The sequence below is a fragment of the Octodon degus genome, unplaced genomic scaffold, assembly GCF_000260255.1.
Source record: "Octodon degus isolate 3935 unplaced genomic scaffold, OctDeg1.0 scaffold00021, whole genome shotgun sequence".
Taxonomy (NCBI): domain Eukaryota; kingdom Metazoa; phylum Chordata; class Mammalia; order Rodentia; family Octodontidae; genus Octodon; species Octodon degus.
In genome coordinates this window covers 12,905,644-12,930,168 of record NW_004524597.1, presented here as the reverse complement: position 1 = coordinate 12,930,168, position 24,525 = coordinate 12,905,644, and the positions used below count along the sequence as shown (strand labels likewise).

Sequence of the window (24,525 nt, the reverse complement as noted above, 5' to 3'; positions counted from 1 at the left end):
CAGGGTGCTCACCTGGCACGGAGACCCCGCCCACAGTCAGGTCTCCTCCGTGTGGCTGTGCCATAGTCGGGCTCCAGCTCAGGGCCACCCTCGTCATCAGCAGCCAGGCTGCGTGTATCATCCTCCAAGCCATAGGGCTCTGCCTGGAAACGTTCAGGCAGAGAGCGGCCACTCTGTGGCCCAGGCTCAGGGCCCACAGGGAAGGCCTCCCGACGGCCAGGCAGCGTGAAGCACCCATCACCAGGTATGGGGCCAAGGGGGCCAGCACGTGGGGGGCGCACTCCAAGCCCTCGAGACAGGCTGCCATAGTTAGGGCCATCACGAGTCTCATGACCATCAGGAAAGCCACCCCCACTGTTGAGGTAGGCTCGGGAAAGTGTGGCTACTGGGCCACCAGCACGCAACAAGAAATGCCGGTCCAGGGGGCCATCGGAAAAAGGGCCAAATGGGGGTCCACCATCCAGCAGGGGGAGTCCATCTGGGCCCAAAGGCACCTGGCGTACTGTTCTCGTGGTCACTGTCTTGACTGTCTTGGTGACCTGGTGGATAGGCAGGTGGTAGGGAGGCTGGGCAGCCCAAGAGGTCTGGCCAGTGCTCTGGCAGAACCAGGGAGACCTCCATATCTACCCAAGCAAGAGGCAGCCACAGAGGCTGGCCCGCACACCCACTCTACAGAGGGACAGCTGTGGCTGTCTTGCTGCATGCCTGCCACCTGGGCCCAGCCATACCTTGGTCTCCGTGCGCCGGGTTGTGCCATCTTCAGATGTGACAATGGACACATGTGAGGTGGGTGTGCCAGGGTCTTCTTCTACAGTCACGGTTTCCTCAAGCACCTCGGGTGCCTCTGGCATTGTGGCCAATGATGCCTGGCTACCGGGGCTCTGCTCCTGGAAGTTGAGAGGAAGGTGTCAGGGGCAGGACCCGCAGCTGACGTGTCCCTCAAATGTGGATGCTTGCACATGGCAGGCTCAGCCTTAGCTCATGCCAGCCAGGATACTAGGATCCTTACCCTTGTTCTAGGTCCTCCTTAGGCTGAGTTTGGCAGATAAACAAAGGATGACCCTCTCTGAACTAACTGCTTCAGGTTCCTCCAAGCCCAAAGAAGAGCGAGCAGGAACCTGCAAGATGTCCTCCCAATGTTACGTGCCACCAGGGCCTCCCCGCCAGCACCCTCCCAAAAACCTGCAATGACCAAATGATCAAACAAGTTTCAGCACTACTGACTTTTGTGGCCACACCCAGGCTCCTGCTACTAAGGCCAGTCAGGCCCCCTTGCAGGACAGAAATACCCAGCTCCCAGGATGTACTGCATACCCAGAGCACTAAAATATCCTTGCTTCTTCCGGCACAGACAACTTGGGGCATGGCGTGGGCATGGTCTGTTTGAACCTCAGACTAGAGGCCAACAAACCCTGGTGGAGACCCTGAATGTCATATCAAGGACTAGAAATGATAGATCCATGGCTGCATCTATGTTGCCATCCTCCTGTGGGGTGTGTGTATAGTGGAACTATAGGCAGGACTTCACTGGACTAAGGCCCTCCTACGGCCTATCCACCCAATGGCTGGACTTGCCCGTGAAGAAATGAAGGTTCAAAGAAGACAAGCCAGTCCCTGCTGTACTGAGTAGCATGAGAGACCCAAGAGCCAGTCTGTCACTCAGCCTTTGCTCATTCAGGATCCCTAGCCCCAGGGCCCCACCATGCCAACAGTCTAGGATCAGCATCTGCTAGGACTGGCAGGGGCTGAAACCTAAGCTGTGGTGGGTGGATATGAGGGGGAGTAAATTCCCAAGCAGCCAAGACCAGGTCAACAGGAAGGCATGTCCCAATTTGTTGCCCAGGGCCCAGGCCCTTTCAGAATGGGTCCCCTGCCCGGGCCCTCTGAGGGCCAGTAGCTCACACTGTATCTGGCTCCAGAGTCCTTTTCTAGGCTTGGAAGGAGTGCCACAGAAGGTCCCCAGGGCTGCCTTTATAGTCTGCTTCCAGAGATTTTCAGGACAGGATGCTCCCTCAGGCAGGGTCTGTTCTAGAGGAATGCTTGATCCTCAGTGGATCAGCATAGGACTCTGTGCAGAGGCTGAACCAACATGTTAGGACAGGTACATCCCTCAGGCTCTGGTGACAGAGAAAGTATGTGTTCCTTTCCCCTGAAGCAAGGCCTTAGTGAACAAGAAATGACTTTACAGACAAGGAAACAGAGGCCTGGCAGAAGGGAGCTTCACGGTTGTCAGGTGGAGATTTTAGGCACTTGTCTGACGAAAGAACCTGTGTACCCTAACTCACCCCTTGGGGACAGGGCCTTGACAGCCACCAACCCAGTCCTAGAATGGCCTGGAATGCATCCCTGGGACTTAGCCAAAAGAAGAGACCCTGTTCCCTGGGAAAGAGAAATATCCTGAGGCCCAGAGTGGGGACAACTGGCAGGCTGCCAGGCAGGGTGGCCCAGGGCTCTTCTCCAAGGAGACTAAGAAGTTAGGACAGATCCAGAGAAAAGTAAACAAAGGATAAGTGACCTGCTAGGACCTGGGCTGCCCCATCTGTATTTGGCAACTGCATGCTAGGCCCCAGCTCTCTCTGTTGTGTCCTGAGGGCTAATCATTGCTCCAACATGGAGGGCCAGCCACTGAGAGGCTGCATTCCTGGCAGCAGAGTAGGGAGAGCAGCAAGACTGAGGTGATGTGTTGCCTAGGACACTCTGCCAGTGGGCCCAGAGCCCTTAGTAGATTTGCATATGTTTGCATACATTAAATACTCAGCAAAGAGCCCCCTTCTCCATAGTAAGGCAGTAGGGCAAGTGGAAAGGGAAAAGACATGATACCTTATTGCCACTCTGCAGCCCAGATTTTTCCTCCTACCCTGGCTGTGGTAAGGGTCTAACACAGGTGCAGAGTTGGGGTGGACCATGAGAACCAGAGTCCCCAGCAAAATTTTAACAACCCTGCAACATCATCTACTAACACCCAGGCCCAAAGCTGGGCAGCGGGATCCCGAGGCCCCAAGAATCCCTGCTAGCAAATGACCTCAGGGAGCTAAAAATGGGCAATGACTTCACCCAGGGGGGAGGGTGAGTCATCCAGTACTCTCAGGAAAGCCTAGCCTTGTTACACATGCCATGGCACACGTGTATGCAGGTACTAGGATCTGGACACATTCAAACACATATGTACTTGATTCCTCAGAAACACATACATGTTCACTAGTATATAAACAGCCAGCCTAGCACACGTCCACACACAAATGTGGATCTCCTGACAGAACCCCAACTGCACAACACCTATTGCTCCAAGAGGCATGCATCTGAGTACCTGCTTTTCATGTGTTCACCCATTGTCAAGACCCTTATCCATGACGATCCTTGACATGTACTGTCAATTAGCAAGGACAGAGTACTGACTAGCCCAGTCTTCCACCCACGCATCCACTATGGCAGACTGAGCTAGTAGCAAACAGGTACACTGAAGCCTGCTGTTGAGAATGGCCTGGGACCATCTGGTGGCTCAGGTTCTGTAACAGCTTCCTGGGGGAAGGTGTTCATGGGATGGTGGGCTATTAACCACCCCCATAAAATCAAAAGTAGGCAGAGGGGTTTAACTGAGGTGCCTTATTCTGGGCTCCCCATTTCACATCCACCTATCTAGGCCAGCTCATCCTCAAGGACCTGTCTGTGCAGCCCCACACTGGTACTGCTTAAGATTTGACTCTGGACTATTTCCTCTGTGCTCTGTGAGGTCCTGGGCACAGCATCCCACCCCTCCCCCACACCCTGTGTGGGCTGATCACCTATTGTCATTCCTCCCTAGCCCTAGCCCCAGCCCCATTCTTTTCTCTTTTATGAACTATGCTCAGCCTCCCATCCCTTATCCTTGAGCCTATATTCCATCCAGGGCTCTCCAATCTATGGTACCAAGACCAGGCCTAGCTTGACTCAAAGGGTTTCCTACCACTGCTTGTGGGAGGGGCCAACGTGGCCAAGAAAGCAGACTCACACCCTCACCACTATTCTCTGAGTATACCTTGAGACCCTGGGCCCAACCAGACACTTTGAGTTCCAATTCCTCATACAAATACAGAAAGAGCACAGGTGGCCAGGCCCATTTATGTGACCATATCCAAAGAATGTGGGAAGCAGAAAAACAAGATTTTGGGTCAAAGCTTGAAAGACTGGGTACTTCACAGATTTAACACCCACCTTGTGCAAGGCTCCCTGCATATGCAAGGCATGAGTTAAAGTGAAGCTGCACACTTGGAGCCCATAGTTCCTAGGGCAGGCCCTCAGGATAGCTACCACTGGGTGTATAAAGGAATGGGGGAGTGACAGTTCTGATTCCCTTAACCCCAATGTGGCTGTCCCAGGTAGAGTGCAGGACAAGTCAGGCTGACATCTCCCACCAGGCAGCAAGCCCTTGGCCACTACAAAATACCTTCTCCTGTGGTACCCACAGCCTCTGCCCAGCCCTTAGGAACCTAGAACTCAAGCTCCACAGTTCTTGCTAGGGACTGTGCACCTGCCAAGGATGGTTTCTTGCAGAATGGCTAGAAGGCCAAGGAGCAAGCAACCTGTGTCCAGCAGGTAGGGAGAGCAAGCTTGGGAAGTAAGCTGTCACTTATCCCAGCTTCCTTAAGCCCAACCACACTGGGATCCTACATCCCCCCTCCGTGGGCAGCTTCAGCTTTGGGGTAGCGAGACCTCCGGAACACACCTGAGCTGCAAAACGAACAGGGACTTGAGGAGCCAGGTAGGTAGGTGTGAGATTTCGAGCCCACCACAAGGGGTCTTGTGAGTGGCTGCTCCTCATTAAGCCTCAAATTTCCTGTCACTGAACCCCGCCCCCTCTGAGAATACAGTACAGTACAGTACAGTACAGGGAGACCGGATAACCCCATTTTGCACGGAGACCCCTACTGCCTTCACACGTGGGCAGGGCCAGCCTCCACCTCCTCCCTTCACGTGCACTGCCGCGGCAGACAGGGCCCATTAAAGCTCCAGAAGCTCCTCTGAAGGTCCCGGGAGTGGGAGCCCGCGAAGGAGGTGGGGAGGGTAGGTGAGGAAGCCCCTCATGGAGCGGGAGGCCTAGTCAGTTTTCTCTCTCCAGATTTTGCCTTCCTCGGCAAGAGGCCGCTCAGAAAGGCCCTGGGCCCTGACTCGGCTCTCCCACCACCTGTCCTGGGCACTGGCTGAGGTATATCCACCCAGATCCTTCCCAGCTCTTCCCAAAGCACCGGCGGGCCTCCCTGGAACCTGTACCTAGGCTCCTGAGACCCGCGGCCGCGCCCCGCCTTGCGCACCCCTGGTCGGCGTGCTCACTCCCGCCACCCTGCCGGGTCAGGCTGCCAGATCCCAGAGAGCACACAATAGCTGCCTTGGGTTGGCGACTCCGCGGAACAAAAGCGGAGTCGTTCCCAGGAAGGCTGGTGCCCCACCCCGAGCCCCCTTCCCAGGACCAAGTTCCCTCCAACCTGTCTGAGTTCGGCCGGCATCCGGACGGGGGTCGGGAGGCGCAGGTCTGTGGGGTGCGATAGCGTCGGGACGGGTCTCCAGCGCCTCCACCGCTTGGGTTCCAGCGCCTAGCTCCCCACGGGGGCGGACCCGGCAGCAGCCAAGGCGGGCAGCCAATCGGGCCGGGCCGCGCCCAGGAGGGAGGGGCGGGGCGCGGCCCTGCCCCCCCCCCACTAGCAGGGGCGGGGACCTCCCCCCCAACACCACACTGGCCGGGGCGGGGTTCAGTAGCCTGGCCAATTTGATGATTTGATCTCCAGGGTCTCTTCGCAGGCTTCAGGGGGTCTCGCCCCTCCCCCAAGCAGTGACATCTTCCAGCTTAGCGACTTTACTCAAATCCTTCCCAGGCATAGTGTGCCCCCAGGAAATGAGCACACACGCCCCTCTGCCTGTAGAGTTGGGGAAACTGAGTTCCTATAGAGCAGTGAGCAGCCAATGAGGCCAGTTTCATTGGCACAAGCTACTCATCCCGTGACTCAGTTTCCCCTGGCTGATGAGACAGTAGTTATGGCACTGGCAGTACTGCAAGGTCCCTTTAGGCCTCTAGGCTCCTCTGCCTGGCCTGGAAAGCTAGTGGAGGACTCAGTTTCTTGTTTAGTGCCCCCCATCAAGACAGAGAAGCCCAGAGTACCCCATCCTTTGAAGTGTGTCACATTGGATCAGACTACAGCAGGAGACAATTCTTGGGTGACCCTGGGTGAGATACTTAATCCTTCTGGTCTTGGATGCTCAGTGAAAGTCTTGGGGGCTAAGCCACTTCAGACCCTATCTTCTATACATTTGATCTGCTGGTAAGTGTGGCTCCAGGGTGGTGGTGGTGGTGGTGGATCAGAGATACCAATAATAAAGGACATCGTCTACCAAGGTGTACCCCACACCACCTCCAATTCCAGGCAGCTAGGTATAGGAGTGGGGAAAGGCGGGCTAGAGATTCCTTCCTGGGTCATTTTCCACAAAGATAACTCAGTGGCTCAAGCATCCTGAATGCTGAAAACAGTCCTGAGATGCACAGAGCTGGGCCAATCCTGGGATATTCAGTGGGTCCAGCAAACAAAGCAGGGCACTGGCCTGCTTCTCTGCTTCCTTTTTTTTTTTTTTTTTTTTTCTTTCAGAACTGGGGATTGAACTCAGGCTCTTGCACTTGCCAGGGAAGCGCTTATTCTACTGAGCCATCTTCCCGCCCCCCTGCTTCTCTACCTGATCCCACTCAATAAAGTAAGTCTAACCTGAGGCCTCATCCTACTTCCACAATGTAGCCTGCACAGAAGACACACAGACAGTATGCTCGAGCACTCTGGGGGCCCACTATGTGCACCTCTGGGCCTCTGTTATGCCACCTGGACGAGGATGAGGTGTCCTGACTGATGGCTACCCACATCCCTCACTCACATCAGCCCTGCATGGAGCCACCCAGGCCAGGGAGTAGGAGAACACACTGCTCTGAGAGAATATGACCTTATAATTTTATCTTAAAGCTGGTCTGTCTTATCAGTTTCACCAGTGCCAGTGTCCCTACTACATACACCCTGGACTAAGCTCGGCAAGCCCTACAGGTATCTTTCTCCACTGGCTGAGGGTCAGCTCTGTTTCTGCTACCTGTTTCTGCTAGAAAAGGAAGGCAAGGCAACTGGGATCCTGGAGCAGTCCAGGGGTACAGCAGCAATCATGGGCCTTGGTTCTCAGAGCCTTGATCCCAAATACCTTCCTTGTCACTACCCCCAGCTGTCAGACCCTAGCTCTGACCTGTGGCTTAGACATACGTCACTGGGTACTTCCTGCTGAGATTATTCTGGCCTCCTTGAGGCAGCTGAATCTGACCAGCCTGGTGCCTCCTCTAGCATCCCCACCAGCCTGGCCAGTCCAGCTACTTACTACCCCAGAAACACACATTCTCTGTGATCCCAGCCTGAGAAAATAAAGGGCACGGAAGGGTGGTGGTCCAAGGTCATACCGGCCTCACCCCTAGAAGGCCAGGGCAGTCCCAGACTATGGGAACATCTTCCTGCTAGGACATTGATCCTCTAGTTCCCTCTGTCTTCCACAGTTCTCTGTGGGATAGACAGCACAACCGGTTTTGGCCTGGGTGAGCTAGATAGAAGGCCTGGTACATGAGGGCAGCCTTAGGGTCAGTGGTTCCCATTGTCCCCATGTAACCCAACTGGTGGAGTTTAGGGGCACAAGCCCCCTTTAGAATATTTGGGGTCTGGGGTTTGCAGAGGTAGCCTTTGTACCCACACCTCCTCCGTCAGTCCCAGGCTCCTACCTGCTTAAAACCATTATGCATCAGAAACTAGGAAAAAAAGAGCTCCCCAGTGGATCTGAATACTTCTGGAGACATTAATTTGATTGTAATGGTACACTTGTGATTCTATGTGAGGTATCTCAAGTGGATATAGGAACAATACCTGCCCATTACCTGTTCTCAGAAGAGAACAGCCTTAGGGAGCAGTCACTTGTCTTGTCCCAGGTCCTGGGAAATAATCAAGGGCAAATTGTTTGTGAGCTACACAGGTCCTGGTTTGTAAAAGCTACTCCACTGGGATAGCCTAGCAAAGACCAGAACCTTGTTCCCTTTGTCTCCAGCTACAATGGACCAGGCCAAACCACCAATGCATGTATAGGGGCTATGGGTCCTTGGGGCCCAGCAGAACCAGAGAAGAGTAGGGTTGTGGCACATGCTAGGGATGTGTGGGGTATGACTACAGGTTCAGGTATGCAGGGAGCCAAGGATCCTACTGAGCAGGGCCTACAGGACCAGAGGACACAGCAGGCCAAGTCAAAGATGGATGATGATGAGGGGTGCCCTCTTCCACTGACTACTGGGTGAGCTCAGCCTAGAGCACAGCCTAGAGCTTTGCTTAAGACTTCCCCTAGGGCTGACCCACTAGTGCATGCAATGAAGGAGAATATGGTGGCAGGGAGACTCCAGGGTAAGGAGAACCCTTAGTGTCTCTAGGCTGTTCAAGGATCTGCACAGAATAGATATTATCTAGCAGCCTGGGTCCTGATGGCTCACTCAGTAGTGGGTGCTGGTCTGAGGGTCAGACTCTATCCTGGCTGTTCTTCATACAGTGCTCAATATACACAAGAAAAACTTCCATGGGCTGGGGAGATAGCTCAGTAGAATAAGCACTTGCCTGGCAAGCGCAGGACCTAAGTTCAATCCCCTGTACCACAAAAAAAAAAGTAAAACTTCCATGCATTAGATACCCCACTTTCCTTTTTTCCCCAGAAGCCCCAGCAGGTCTTACAATAAGCCACTGCATGCCAACTTGTCATCTACCCAGGACCCTTTCATTGTTTCCCTATTTGGGTATTTTCATCCTCCCCAAGACATTGGGCTGTTACCTGTAAAACTAGTTGCTGCCAGGCCATTGGCAGGGACTGCCCACTGCCCATACCACCACTGCCCATGCCAGGTTGCTGAGCACGCTCCAGCTGCAGGGCAACATGGCGCCGCTCTTGCTCCAGCGCCCGTGTCAACCTCTCGAAGCGGGCTTCCTGCTCCTTCACTGAGGCCAGGATGCTGGCTGCAGAGTGCACATTGCAGTCCTCCATGGCCAGGGTGCCGGCCAGCTGCAGGCAAAGCAGAACAAGCTTAAGGGGGGTGAGAACAGAGCAGCTGCTGGTGAGGACATCACAGGCCCCATGCCCATTCCACTCACAGATCATACGACTCACTCCCAGACCACAGCATCAAGCTCTCTGGAGGGAAGCTGCATTGATTAAATTCTAAATTAAAAGCCATTAATCCGAGGCTGGCCGGAAGCAGCCAACTCTCTCCCTATGACCCAATTCTGGCCCAACAGAATTATAGACTATAGGTGTCTCAGTACCTGCTGGGAAGGGCAAAAAGGGCCGGCCTGATGAGTGCTCATTGTCTTCTAAGTTCTCTGCTGCCCAAAGCACATGTTGGATCATCTCAATCTCAAGAGACCTCCTAGCCCCATCACAGAGGTGGCCCTGAGATACAGATCTCAGCCACAAGGGAGGTATGGCAGAACTGGTGTAGCCAGCAAGCAGGCAGTGAGTGAGAAGCTGGGCTGCTGCCACCAGATGCAGGGTGATATAGGCAGATGTGGGGTGACCATTGCCTTGGTACTACCAGCAACACTGGCCTGGTGACAAAGAGTCTGGCCACCACTAAGCCACCCTAGCATGACTTCACATGCCAAATGAGAACCAAGTCAAAGCTTAGTTAAGGTTCTGACTAGGACCACATGAAGTTGAAAGTTCCTGTGTTCACAAGCGGCTCATATACGAAGCCTGAGCCAGAGAGGGCATGGGCCTAAGCAACTGAGGCCTAGCATTCAGGGAGAGGTCAGGCCTGCCCAGGCCCTGGTCCAACACTGCCCCTGTGGTGCTAGGGCTCCAGGGCTTAGCATCTGGAGCAACAAACCAGCACTTTTTCCCCACAGCCTATTCACTCACTAGCCAATGTGTTTGTTTTTCAGGAGCAAGAAGAAGCAGGCCAAGTATGCAGAGCCCAGCTGGAGGCTCACAGTCATAGGTGGGTGCGGCCCTGCAGTCCCAGTGCCCATGGATTGGTGTGTGGCTCGATGCCCAGTGCTACTTGAGGCTTGGTCCCGGCTGGGCCCATGCCAGCTTGCTGAGGCAAACTGTGCTGGATTCTACATCCCTGCACCAATGCACAGCCTGAGATTAGAGGGAAGGCCCCTATGTAGGAATGTCAAATACAGTGAGTGATACCTATCGAGACCCACTCTGTTGTTCACTGGCCTACATAAAGTCTGCTGCAAAGACAGACAGAACCCCCTGGAGAAAGGAAGTGTTACTACTGGGTTTAGCCAGGCCAGTGCTCACTAGGTCAGAGACATGGTACACCACAAAGGAAGGGACACCATGGGGCCAAGTCTACCAGTAAGTGCTCATTATCTTCTAAGTCTTCTGCTGCCCAAAGCACATGTTGGATCATCTCAATCTCAAGGGACCTCCCAGTCCCATCACAGAGGTGGCCCTGAGATCTAGATCTCAGACCAAGGGACCATCTGCAGCCACAAGGGAGGTATGGCAGAACTGGTGCAGCCAGCAAGCAGGGAGTGAGAAGCTGTGCTACTGCCCCCAGATGCAGAGTGAGGTAGGCAGGTGTGGAGTGACAAGTAGACTTACAGTCTACATGTAAGAAACTACAGGCCAGTGAGAGCAAGACATCAACGTAGGCCCTCAAAAATGCTTTTCATTTCCCCTGTACCTACCACGTAAATAAAACTGTGAATACGACCTTTCACAGATGTGGGCAGAGGAGCTGTTAAAGCAGAATGAACACACACACACACACACACACACACACACACAAAATGAACACAACTGTAGTCAGAGGTGGTAGCCACCACTGCGCTGGGGAGTGACGTGGAGACTGGGTCCTCTGGCCACCACAGCACACAGGGGCAAACAACATAGCATGGCCACTCAGGCCTCCTGTGTACAACTGCCAGCACACAGACCCAGCCTGGGCATAGACAGCAGGCCTTATGTCCATATGGACTAAGGTTGGAATTGGTGCCCAAATGAGTATGATGAAGGCCTCTCTTGGAAAAGTCAGGGTCAGTGGCAGGAATCAGGCCACCTGAACCACTGGCCAAGTCTTGTCTGCAGAATTGGCTCCTAGAAGCTGAGACTGATTGAATGAATTTTATTTTATTTTATTTGTCTTCTTTAGACAGGGTCTTGCTATGCAGTTCAGGCTGGCCTTGAGCTCAATTTGTAATCCAGGCTGGTCTTGAACTCCCAACAATCCTCCTGCCTCAGCTTCATGAGTGCTGGGATTATAGGTATGCACCACCACGCCTGGCTCAGCTGAGATTTAAAACCCAGAAGCATAAGGGACTAGGACAATACCCTTTGGTAACAATGATAGGGACCCACAGGACAACTGTTGGCCTTGTGGACAAGGGGAATTCCTTCCCTCTTTGTGCAGATTCCTGCTTGAGCTCTGGTTCCAATGTACTATACTCCCAGCCCCCATCCAGGAGAAGCAGGTCTGATCTACCAACACTGCCCAGAGTCCCCTGTCCCCCCAAGTCAAGCATGCTCTTGGTTCTGGGGTCCAAAAAGGCCCACCCTGAAGGGGGCCTGCTGGCTCCAACTGGAGATTGGCTGGGGGCCCAGAATTCTGAGGCCACAGTGAGAAGGTAGCCAAACCCTATACTGGCTTTCTCATTGCCCAATTCAGTTCACTTAGTAAGAAATGACTATGTGTCTCCCAGGTAACATCCCCTTTCTGGCCAGAAATTGCAACATCCACAAGACAACAGAGATCAGGGTACTGGGCCTCTGCCATCTGTCCTGGCCCCAGGGTACTCTCTGTCTACCCCTTGGTATGCACTGAGCCCTAAGGACTGTAAGCATCTAGGTAGAGCAGTGGATACCAGCATCCTAAATATGCTGGCTCTGAGTCGATGCATAGGAGTTTGTGTGGATACAGGTAACCCAGGCCCAGCACACCAAAGGACATTTTTTTTGGATGGTAACTCAAAATGCCATTTTTGTATTGAAACAATAAATATGTGATGTCAGGGAAAGCAAAATGCACATGATTTTTTAAGATCAACCAGAGACTTCAAAGACATTTTTTCCCAGCTGGGAGTAGGGAAGAGAGCTGTACTTCCTGGCTCAGGATGGGCAGAAGACATCCTTCTGCTAGGACCCAGGGAGCACCTTGCAGCCAGGCAGGGAAGTAAAATTCTGTGGATTATCTCTAGCCCGTGTCATGACCTCTATTCATCTAAGAAAGTAGGCTGGGTCTCTATAACTCCACCCAAACCACAGCAACAGCTTCACCCTACCCTCGGAGGAGCCCACTTCTCACAAAACATGGCTACCTGTGATATTTATTGAACAATAAGGAATGACATAGGGGACCCACAAGTAATGATATAGCAGGACCAGGAAGCAACATAGATCTCCAGAACAAAAAAATCAGGAACCTGTGAGAGAGGTTGGGAAGATCACATCTGAGATTAAACGCTGAAAAAAAATCACCTGTAAAAAGAGACAGACGAGTCCCAGAATAATAGACACTCACTGTAAACACCAATTATGAGACCAAAAACACGACCTGGATGCGCACACACACACACACACACACTATATACACTTCTCCTGGAGAAGCCCAAGAGGAGAAATAATCTGCCCAGCCCACATGGGCTTGAAGAAGGGGATGGAAGCAAGAGTAAACCACAAATAGGTAGGTTGGGGATAAACAGGTTGGTAAATGGAGGTATGATCTAGTGGGATGATGGGGAAATAGACAGATGGGTAAGTGAATGGAAGAACAGTAGGATTTGTGTATGAACAGATGACAAGATGGGTTGTTAGAGGGATGGATGGATTAAGGAATAGAGGACTAGAAGGCTGAATAGAAGGGGGATTGAACGGAAAGAAAACATGTATGTGCATAGGATGGTGAGATGGTTATGTGAGAGGATGAAGGTGATGAAAGGGTAGTTAGATGGGTAGGCATACAGATGGGTGGGCAGATGGTGGGTAGATGGGTAAAAAACTGGGTAGACATCTACACAGATGGGATGGCCAGAGGCTGGCCAGAGGGTGGACAAATGGCAGGACAGATAACAGAGTGAATGCATAGTTGGGCATATGGATGGAGGGTGGTGGAAGCAAGTAGATACTGTCAAAGTTTTTGAATACTCCTGGAAGGAGGAAGCCCAGGCCACATCTGCCAGGGTCAACACAGTCACGGCTGGTTCTAACAGAAAGACGGAGACACCATCAGAAGGATTTGAGACAGAAGCTAAATCTTTCCCTGAAACCAAAACCAACATTTGACATCTTCTTGCTGACCCAGGACATTCCTCCTCAGAAGGAGTCCAGCCAAAGCTCTGCTCTGGAAAATCAAATTATGGGGCCAGAGTCCAATCTGGGTTGAAGAATTGGAGGAATTTCCAAAGAATCAGGCAGCAGGGGGACAGATGGGGCGGGGCTCCAGCCCTGAGCCTTTGCCAGCCACCAATCAGAGCCCAGGAGAAGCGCTGGAACATGGAGCCTCCTTCTATTCCCCACTCTAGACTCTGCCCACGCTAAAGAGGACATATGGTACCAAGAAGTGGCCCGATAGCCAAAACCCACTTGTTCTGCCTGGAAGGACACTGTGAGAGCTGCCTCTGTCCCACCCTCAGCCCTGTCAGGAGTTTGCTTCCTATACCAGTGGACTAGGACTTGTGGGAGCCCTGTCGTTAACATTACCCTACTGTTCCTATTAGAGTCAGATGGTGCCTGAAGCTTCAGGGATAGCTTCTAGCCAAGCCCATGTAGGCACTGTGCCCACAAAGGTGAAACAGCAGGCCTCTGGCCTATGCCTCACACAAGGCAGGGGCTATATCCATATGTGCCAAGGGCCGGGAACACAGGGTCTCTGGTACATCCTCTGGTCTGAGGATGAGGGTGCTATTCTCAGCCTCTCAGCAATGGAAGGAACTGTTAAGATGTACCATCGTCACTGAAAAAGTGCCACACAACATAGTGGTTGTTTTTCAAGTGTGCCTGAGAATGACAGGTAGTGAGCACTTCAGATGGAGTAATGGGCAGAGGCTTTACTTCTACATTATGATTGTCAGCACAGCAGAAGCTGGTCTGTAGTGTATGAAATACAATGAATCCCTCTTAGTAGTTTTGTGCCTTTGTTATTGTTCATAATAGAAAATAAAAGGAAGCTGGGAGCCGTGGCATATAGCTGCAGTCTCAGCTATTCATGAGGCTGAAGCAGGAGGATCACTTGAGCCCAGAAGACAGTCTCAAAAAAAAAAAAAAAATGGAGGGAGGGGTTGGGGATATAGCTCAGTGGCATAAGCACCTGCCTAACAAGTGCAAGGTTCAGTGTTCAATCCCCAGTACTGGGGAAAAAAAAAAATGAAGGGGTATACAGAATGCCAAAAGATAACTGACATATTAGGGTGAAGTATCTGTAACATCTAGCAATAAACATCTTTCATCTGTAAGAAACTCACATAAAACAGTAAGAAAAAAAAATCCCAACTGAAAGTGGATAAAAAGACAAACAAGTGATGTGGTTGGAGATAAGATTTCTAAGAAAAAATAAAACATTTCAAACATGCACAACTAAATATGTGGAAGGTCCCATATTTGGATGTTACAGTAGTTGCTAGGGAGAAAAAAGAGCAAAGGGACTTGGAATATAGCTTAGTAGAGTATTTACTTAGTATTCACAAGGTCCTGGGCTCCATCCAAGCACTAAAAAAAAAAAAAAAAAAAATGAGGGTGTTGGGAAGGGGTAGCAAGTAGATGTACATCCCACCAGGCAGCTAGAGTACGGAGACCAGGGAATTAAGCTCCCCAGAGGCCAAGGCAGCTCCTACTGCCTGCTGCAGAGAAAAGCAGCAGGAGTTTCAAGCCTCTGGGAGAACAGTAATCAGATTTAGCCTGAAAACTAGATTTTTCCAGAAGAGGAGGCATGTCACACTAGACCAGACACCATGGAGATGGGATTGCTGTTCAGTGACCTCCTCTTAACTCTTAGGATGTCCACATGATCACCCTGTAGCATCCTCTGATCACACTGGGAATGGCTCCCAGGTACATGGAAACCCTGTATTACCAGGGCACTAAAGCCTAGGGCAGGGCAAGATCAGGTCTTAACCTGCCCCAGCTGCCCAGGTCAAAGGCAGGACTCATCAGCCCCAGAGCAGTGGGGCTTGGAGCTATGGCAGGACTGACATAAGATGCTAGAGGTTCGACCAAGGCAGGGACACTGCTGGAGCCAGAGAGTTGGGAAGCTAGGCAGCCTGAGGTCTGGGCTGGCCCTGGGGCATGCCAATGGATGGACAAACCTGGGGATGTGGCAGATGGGGCAGGTAAGTATCTCAGCAACTGTCTTCTTCCATGAAGGTCTGACCCCCAGGAAATCATTGCTGGGGCCCTAGCCTAAGAGTTCCCCTTGGGGAACAGATACCTGTTCCCTGTGGTAACATGGCATCCTTCAAGTCTCCATGGTGCCTTGGGATTCATCTATGAGGACATAGGACACAGGTGCACAAGAGACCTCATAAGCCCCAGGCTGCACTGCTGCTGACCCTTGTCCCTGACCCTGACCCAGCTGCAGGCAAGGGGCTGCTTTGTAGGCTCCAAAGATAAGAGCTACAAGATGCAAGTCCCCACATCCCCTGGGGCATCTCTGGCATCTGGCCTGGGGAAACACCAAGACTAAGGCCCCTGGGCATGGAGCTCCAGGCATGGAGGGTGGAGGAGGTTGTTAGTACAGTGTCTTCCCCCTTGCCAGCCCTTACCGCACCTCCAACAATGAAGTCTCCAAGATGTCCCACTGAATGGGCTTAGGTATGATGAAGACAGCCAGCCCATGACCTCACTACCTTCTCTAATAGATACCTAGCTGCAAGGTGCTCTCAACTCATCCCCCATCCCAGGGAGACAGGAGCAGAGGGTGGGGGACATTTGAGGTCCCAGGCACAGAGCCAAGGTCCAACCCCTGTGCTCTGGGGTGGACATGGGGACTGAAAAATTCCTGAGAGAGTCAGGCTTGGGCCATTTATAAATAAGCACAGGGCATGAGAGTCCCACCTGTACCCATACCCTGATGGCCCCACTGAGACCCAGTCAGGGACACTTGTCCCAACAGGCCAAGACACAGTGGTTGGGCAGGTGTGACAATCACCATGCTGGCTGCCAGCCTGAATGCAATCCCCTCAGCCTGAGATGTACTTTCCCCACCACAGACAGAGGGTGGACCCCTTCTGCCAGGCCCCTCAATCACCATGGCAACACCCAGGCTTCTCTGGAGGGACAGAGCCTCTTTGTGGTGACACAAAGCCCCTTTGAGGGGTGGTGGGAGTGCAGCCCCTGGAAGTCTGCGGTCAGAGAGCCTCTGGGAGGCAAGGGAGGTCTCCCTGGCCAGCCTCCCTTCCTGGGTTGCAAAGCCAAGAAAGTCAGGGTGAGAAAGCTTGGTGGTTAGTGGCTGAGATCTGGTACCACCTGCCCCAGCTGTCCTGTCCACAAAAGGGTCCTTGGATGGGCTGAGCCTCAGAGCCTGGAAGGCTGGGCCAACATTGGGCAAAGAAACCCACGGCACAAGTAGGAGCTTCCTGTGGGCCTGACGACCTGCCCGCTTTCTCCTATATTCTTTTGACAAGGAACATGTTTCACTTACATGGTAGGAAAGGCCTTGCAGGGGAAACTTTTGCTTGATGGGAAATATCTGGGGATGGCCACAGGGACAGTGCTAGGCCAGGGACTGGCTAGGAAAAAGGCACAGGAGCCCTTGGCAGGTAGGAGGTAGGGGCCATGTGGCTGGCAGATTCGGTGGAGGAAGGTCTGGAGCAGATCTTCTGAGAGAACTGGCTATGATGTCTGAATGCTGCCCCAGGTCACTGTCCCCTCACTTCCCTGGCCTTGGCTTCCCCTGATGTAGGGGATCCTAACTTCCTGGCTTCCCTGGGGAAAATGCAGCTGGCCTGCTATGGTGCCCAGGGAAGCCTGAATGTGCCCACAACCCCAGTACAGTACTATACAAGAGGAAAATTCACCAGGGGATTGGTTCTGGGACCAGGGGAGTGGAACCCTAAGGAAAATGTAGGTCTAAGTCTTGATAACAGCACAGACCTAGCCCAAGCACTATGCTTGGGCTAGGTCTGTCTCTACCCCTGCTCCACAGGATGTAAGAGGTGGCCAGGTCACAACCTAGCTGGCCCGGAATCCTAGATTCCTTCCCCTGGCCTGGCCTGAGGGTCCCTGCCCACCCTGACTGCTGCTGACTAGGCACTTGGCAATGCCCCTGCATGCTGGGCGCTCTGCCCGGGACAGCCTCACCAAATGACCTCAGTCTGACCCACAGCGGCTTTGCTAACTAAGCCCCTAGTGTGTATGGGGGTGGGGAGTATCCCAGGTCCCAGCAGCAGCACAAGATGGCACTGGCCCTGGGACAGATCCACCCCTTTGTGGGTGAAAGGACACAGGCCTGGGGAATGGAGCTAAGGTCTGTCCCAACCTGGCAGTACCCCTGAGTCAGCAAGCACCCCTGCAGCCACTGTAGAGGCCCCCCCTGCATCGCTCCCTGCCTGCCTTTCCCAATGGCATTCATGCTATCTGCTGATGTTTGTGAACACCAGGACATGCCTGTGGAGACCCACAGATCAGCAACACCCCACAGATCTTTCCTGATGCTCTGGGAGTCTGGGAGTTCAACTGCCCTGTGCAGGCTCACACAGTATAAACAGGGTTCAAATCATGCCCAACTGGGACCTTCCTACCCCATGGAAAAGGTACACCTCACTGAGATTACCCACAGCCTACATAAGGGATTACCCACAGCCTACAAAAGGCAGTTGCATGGGGACAGGGAAGTGTGAGGAAAGTTATCACTCATCCCTACCATCTTTTCCAGGTATCTAACCCAGGGGCATTCTACCATTGAGCTATATTCCCAACCCTTTTAAGCTTTCTGAGACAGACTTCATAAGTTGTGCAGGCGGCACTTAAACTTGGGATCTTCCTGCTAAGTGCTGGGATTTCAGGTGCATGCCACACAGCCAGCTCATCACTCTCCTTTCTTTATCAAGGTAAAATAGTAGGTACCCAAGACTCCCCTTTCCCCAGCCTATAGGGGCCTACAAATTTGGAATGAGGTAGGGAGGGATGAGGTGGGGGCACATATCTCTGACTTGGGTGTCAGGAAGACCCTCCAGCTGCTATGGCAGAGGCAGGGCCTGTGGGGAGGCTGCTGCAGTGGACTATGGCCATTGGTGCTGGGTGGATGGGAGGTGGAACTGGGAGAGAATAGGAAGTCCAGGCTGGCTACAAGGAGGAGGCCTGGCCAGCTGGAGGCAATGAGCTCAGACCTTGCATGTACTCTGCGGTAGAGATGGAGGTATGTTAGGCTAGAAAAGCCAAGGGGCTACTGGACACATGAGGCTCTAGGTTAGATTTAGGCTAGAAACCAAATAAGGATTGGTGGCTTTAGCCCATGAGGCCAAGACAATGTTAGGTGCAAAACCCAGTACTACCTCTGAAAGGCCTTCCTGACCTTCTCAAAGAAATGACTCACATTCTTTCATCAGCTACCATGGCTTTTGAAAGGACAGCAGCCAGGACATAGCACTGAGGGTTAAGCCTGAGAAAGAGACAATGGGGCTGGTGAGATGGCTCAGTGGTCTAAAGCACCTACTTAGAACAAGCTTGGCAAAGCACAGGGACCGCGGTTCAATCCCCCAGCACCACATGCCAGCCAGCCCCGCCTCCTGGTGGGCTGAGCTGGCCACACACACACACACACACACACACACACAAATAAATAAAATTATTAAAAAAAAAAGAGAAAGAGACAAGACTGGCATTCCTTGGGGACAGTGACTGTCAACCTGGAAGACCTAGGACCCTCAGAGGAAAGGTAAACCTCACCATGTCCTCCTCAGCCCAGCAAACTAAAGGAACAAGTGATATATGACCCTGACCCAGCTGGGAATTGTAGTATATCCTACCCCAGGAAGGGTAGCTCTAATACCACTGTAGGCTGGGGAATGGGGAGTCTCCTCTATTCTGCCTCTGCTCCAGGTCCTAGGCAGCCTCAGGAGACCACTGCATGCTCCTAGGGCCCCAGCGGGATAGCTCTTCCCTCCTAAAACCTGAGCAAGATGCTGCCTTCCAACTCCCCTCCCCCGTCCACAGCCAGCTAGTCTAGTGCCCATGGCAACAGGTCCAGACACCACCAAATCTTAGCAAATGAATAAAGTCCTGCCTTTTATATGCAAACAAGGCAATGGGAATTGGTCAGGGGGCTCTCTCTACCCCCACCCAGGGCAGACTTCAGGCCCTGTAGTGCCCTCATACGGCTCCCTACTGATACAAACCATGAGAGCCTTCCAGGAGCTGGATTTGCCTGTGTCCAGCTTCTGTCACAAAGAAGCAAGAATATTGCAGTAGGAAATGTTAAGAGTTTGGGGAGGGGCTGGTGAGATGGCTCAGTGGTCTAAAGCACCTACTTAGAACAAGCTTAGCAAAGCACAGGGACCACGGTTCAATCCCCCAGCACCACATGGGACTTTCTCAAAGTCAACTACAAACTCACATGTGCAACCACCCCCTACCCACATATGTGCACATAACACACAGCACAAAGGGACACAAAGATGTCCCCACAGCACCCCTCTCCACGTACAGACTCATACACCCATCTGTGTCCAAGTGGCTTCTGCCTATGCCACCTGAAAAACAGACCGTGGGTGGCACAAAAGTCCTGACAAGTAGTGCTTCAGATGGGAGGGGAAACCAAGGCTTAGCCAACACAGGGTCTGCGGAAGGCTAGTGTTCTGGGCAAAATCCCTCTGCTGTCCCCTGCCAAGAACTCAGATCAGGTCTACAGTACCCCCCCCCACACACACACACACAGTCTGGCAAGGTGTCACAGCCTCTTGATTCCTGGCTGAGGTCACTCTGTGAAAGATAAGGTTGGGGGCCCAGAGACCCAAGCTTGCACAGGGAACAGTAAACAAAAGATCCCCTTGGCTAGAGAGCCAAAAAGCTGCCTCCTACTGATTCCCATTGAGCACATTCACTAGCAGACACTGGGAATTGCTATACGTACCCTGTAAAGATCAGACTGGGTTCAGCAACCTGAGAGCAGACCACATTTAAAAGAAGTATCATAAATAACTGTAGAGGGGCTGGTGAGATGGCTCAGTGGTCTAAAGCACCTACTTAGAACAAGTTTAGTAAAGCACAGGGACCGCGGTTCAATCCCCCAGCACCACATGCCAGCCAGCCCCGCCCCCTGGTGGGCTGAACTGCCCCCCCACATAAATAAATAAAAAATAAAAGAATTTTTTAAAAAATAAATAAATAACTGTAGACATATTAAAAAAATGACGGAGGGGGCCATGTAGACATATTAAAAAAATGATGGAGGGGGCCAGGTAGACACTGGCAAGCCCAAGGTCCTGAGTTCAATCCCTTGTACCATAAAAAAAAGAGAAAAGAAAAAGAAAAGAGAAAAAGAAAAACATGGAGGCAGTGAGCAGCAGAGAAGATGCTGCAGAAGACTAGGAGGTAAATTAAAAATGTCCTTCAAAATCCAGCAAAAATGTCACACATTGTGGTGTACACCTGTAATCCCAAAACTCAGGAGGCTGAGGCAGGAGGATCACCATGACTTTAAGGCCAGCCGTGCTACATAGTGAACTGTCTTAAAACAAACTCTGGCAAAAAATGGAGAGACTGCACAGCAAAAGAAACCACCAACAGAGTGAAGAGACAACCCACAGATGGGGGGGAAATTGCCAGTTAGTCCTCAAAAATATCTTTTTTTTTTTTTCTTTTTTCCAGACAGGGTCTCACTATGTATTTCAGGCTAAATTTGAACTTACTAGCCCAAGGTAGCCATGAACTCAAAGCAATCTTCCTTCCTCAGCCTCCCGAGTGCTGGGATTACAGGTGAGTGCCACCATGGCCAGCAAAGGACTAATATCTGAATATATAAAGAACTGAAAAACAAAAAAATCAGATCCTTCAAATTAAAAAACCCAGGAGCCGGGGAGAGGGCTCAGTGGAATAAGCACTTCCCTGGAAAGTGCAAGGGCCTGAGCTCTATCCCTGGTTCCACCAAAACAACAACAACAAAAAAAAAATTTAAAAACCCAATAAAAACAATAGGAATCTGAAATGAACAAACACTTCTCAGATCACGAAGTTCAAAAAGCAAGTAAATGTGTGAAAAAAATGTTCAACATTACTGGTCATTCATGAAATGTAAATTAAAACAACGCTGAGGGCCCGAAGATGGCTCAGTGGAATAAGCACTTCCCTGGCAAGCGCAAGGGCCTGAGTTCAAACTCCAGCTCCACAAAAAAACAAAAACAAACAAACAAACAAACAAACAAAAAACAATGCTGAGATTCCATCTACTTCCAGAAAAATGGTTACCATCAGGAAATCAATAACAAATGCTGGTGATGCTGTGGGGAAAAAGCAATCTTTCTCCATTGTTGGTAAGAATGCAAACTGATATAACCACTATGGAAGTCACTATGGAGACTCTGCAAAACACTAAAATTATAGAGGCTAGTCTGGGCTACATCCTGAGTTCAAGGCCACCTGTACCACAAAGTAGTAGTCTGCTTCAAAACAAAACAAAACACTCTGAAACTGGAAGAGGTTCTGTTTGGTCCAGCTATTCCTCTTGTAGGTGTCTTCCCAGAAGAGTTAAAAGCATCATACAACAGTGCTACACTCATATCCATGATTATAACAGGACAATTCATACAGCTAAATCTGGGAACCAATGGATGAATGGATAAGAAATTACAGTTTTTATATACAATGGAGTACTATAAACTTGTAATTTTTTAGGTAAATGGACATCCCTTGAGACCATAATTTTAAATGAAATCAGTTGCACAAGTTTAAGTATCACATTGTTTCTCTTGTGTGAGAAACTCAAAGGATAAAAATGGAGCAAAATAGAGAAGTATTGGGAAGTAGGAAGCACAAGTTCCAATGGGAAGAAGAACAAGGAGAGGGTAAAAGGGGAGGGAAGGAAGAGAAAAGTGATTTAAAAAACTGGAAAAGAATAGAAAGAAAAAAATAGAAATAAAGCTTTTGCAAATAGGGAAGAGGAAAAAGGAATTAAGATATATTATGTACAGGGACAAGTTTCCTATGATGAATATGATCATTATGTATGACAAATGTACTAATAAAAAAAAATGATGGAGAACAAAAGAAGATAATAGGGGCCGGAGAGATAGCTCAGTAGAATAAGCACTTGCCTGGCAAGCGCAAGGGCCTGAGTTCAATCCCTGGTTCTGGGAAAAAAAAAAAAAAAAGATAGTATATACAATAGACAGGAATTCAGAGTGAGGATGAGCAGACCACTTATTCTGACCATAGAATGTAGCCTGGAACCACCCTCTACAGGGAAAGCCTTAAGCAGGACTGTCTATGTCAAAGCTGGAACCTGGGTTGGGGATGACTTTCCATTCAGAAAAGAAGGGGCTGGGGAGATAGCTCAGTGGAGTAAGTGCTTGCCTGGCAAGTGCAAGGTCCTGAGTTTGATCTCTGGTACCACCAAAAAAAACACATTCAGGAAAGAAGTCTTCATTTGTCTCTGTCACTAAGAATATAATACCAGAGACTCTTATGGTAAGGAAGACCTGACAGCTTTCTTAAACAAAATGCCTCTCTTCCTTACCTGGCATTTTTTATGTATTCACTTTTTTTTTCTTTTTGAGACAGAGTCTTAATATATCATCCAGTGTAGCCCTGAATACCCAGACTCCAGTAATTGTATGGCCTTAGCATCCCAAGTAGCTGTAAATATAGGTATGCACCACCGAACCCCACTAATACTTCAAGATTTTTAAGATGTTAACCTAGCTCTGAAATTCCTTATGGAAACAGTATGCGCAACTTCTGAATTTTCAAGATCATGAGACTACCAATTACACAGCCAGTGAATGTGTCTTACCTGGACCCCAAAGATACAGGTCTTGAAAAACAAAGACAGCTGGGTATGAGTGACACAAGTTTGCAATCCCAGCAACAAGGGAAGGTGAGGCACGAAGATTCCAAGTCAGAGGCCAGCCTGGTCAATTTAGCAAGACACTGCCTCAAAATGAAAATATAAAAAGGGCTGGAGATACAGCTAAATGGTACAGCACTTTCCCAGGATGCATGAGACTGTGGGGTCAATTCCTGAAGAAGGAACAAAAGCAGAGAGATCACCAGGTTCAGTGAGGCCAGAATAACATAAAGGATTCAAGCCACCTGCTGCTGGAATTTAAATGGAGGCTGCCACCACCCTGAGTTCATGAGAAGCCAGCAGCCTTGGTGTGAAGGCAGCGCTCCCAGAAAGGACAGATGGGAAGACACAGCACAGAAGCGAACCTGGCTTCTGCACCAAGGCCTTGTGGCTCAGAAGGTCCCAAGGTAGCTTCAGTAGTCTGGATCAGCCTCTGGTAACTGCACACGTGTACACACACACACACACACACACACACACACACGGTGGGGTGGGGCAGTTGGTCTATTATCTCCAGAAACTGTGGATCTGAGGGCTGAGGTTTATAATGGGTGAGGTTTGGATCCAAGAAATACAAAATAAGCTCCAACAGATCCAAACAACAGAACAAAACAAATTCTGCTTATTTTGGAATGATTTTTCCTGGTATTTTAAAATAAAGATGACCAGGGCGTGGTGACGCATAACTATAATCCCAGCACTTGAGAGGCTGAGGCAGGAGGATCACTGTGAGTTTGAGGCCAGCCTGAGCTACATAGTGAAATTCTGTTCTCAAATAAAATTTAAAAATGTAAGAGAATATATGAACTATGCATCAACAAATTAGAAATGGATAAATATCTAGAAACATTCAACTTACCAAGATGGACTCATGAAAAAAGAAAGCTGGGGATGCAGTTCAGTGCTTCAGCATCTGCCCAGCATATGCGAAACCCTGAGTCACATATATGTAAGAATATTCTCTTACATATATTCTCTTGCTTAGGCAAGAGCGGGGGCCAGGGTTTGATTCTGAAATCCCTGCACTGAGGAGGCTGGAAATAGGAAGATCACTACGAGTTTGAGCTGTGTAGTGAGACCCTGCACAAAATACAACAAGACAAAACAACAACATTCAAAATCCTAATGATGGTATAGGGGTGTGACTCTGGTTGTAAATTGCGTAGCATGCCTGGGGCCCTCCCCTTACATCATAAATGAAAATTACTTCACAATAAAGATCTAAACTTTATTAAAGTCTAAAAACATGATTTAAAGATCTAAACATGAGACCAGAAAGTATAAAACTCTTAGAAGAGAATATAGGTTAAAAATTTTTCATTGGATTCAATGGATATACCTCAAAAAGAAACCAAGAGCATAGGCAACAAAACAATACAAAATGAAAGATATGTTATTCAAGACACAACAGGTGGCTGGGGAAATAGCTCAGCGACTGAAGCACTTTGCCTGGCAAGTACAAGGTCCTGAGTTCAATCCCTGGTACCACCAAAAAAAAAAAAAAAAAA

General features: G+C 50.5%; 1 protein-coding gene across 9 annotated transcripts in view; it reads right to left on the bottom strand.

The window, feature by feature from the left end:
- The window catches only part of Arvcf (ARVCF, delta catenin family member), a 55,366-nt gene that overhangs the window by 12,363 nt on the left and 18,478 nt on the right, over positions 1–24,525 (bottom strand). For 5 of the 9 annotated variants that reach the window (XM_023711595.1, XM_023711594.1, XM_023711597.1 and 2 more), the window contains exons 3-5: positions 8,848–9,075; positions 729–887; positions 13–539 (exon numbers count right to left, since the gene is read on the bottom strand). In XM_023711595.1, the coding sequence (XP_023567363.1) occupies positions 13–539; positions 729–887; positions 8,848–9,057 (896 nt within the window). In that variant the 5' untranslated portion in view covers positions 9,058–9,075. Of the gene's footprint in view, positions 1–12; positions 540–728; positions 888–5,459; positions 5,557–8,847; positions 9,076–24,525 lie in introns of those variants that run through there. The other 4 variants (XM_023711598.1, XM_004627975.2, XM_023711601.1 and 1 more) reach the window with 2 other exon arrangements.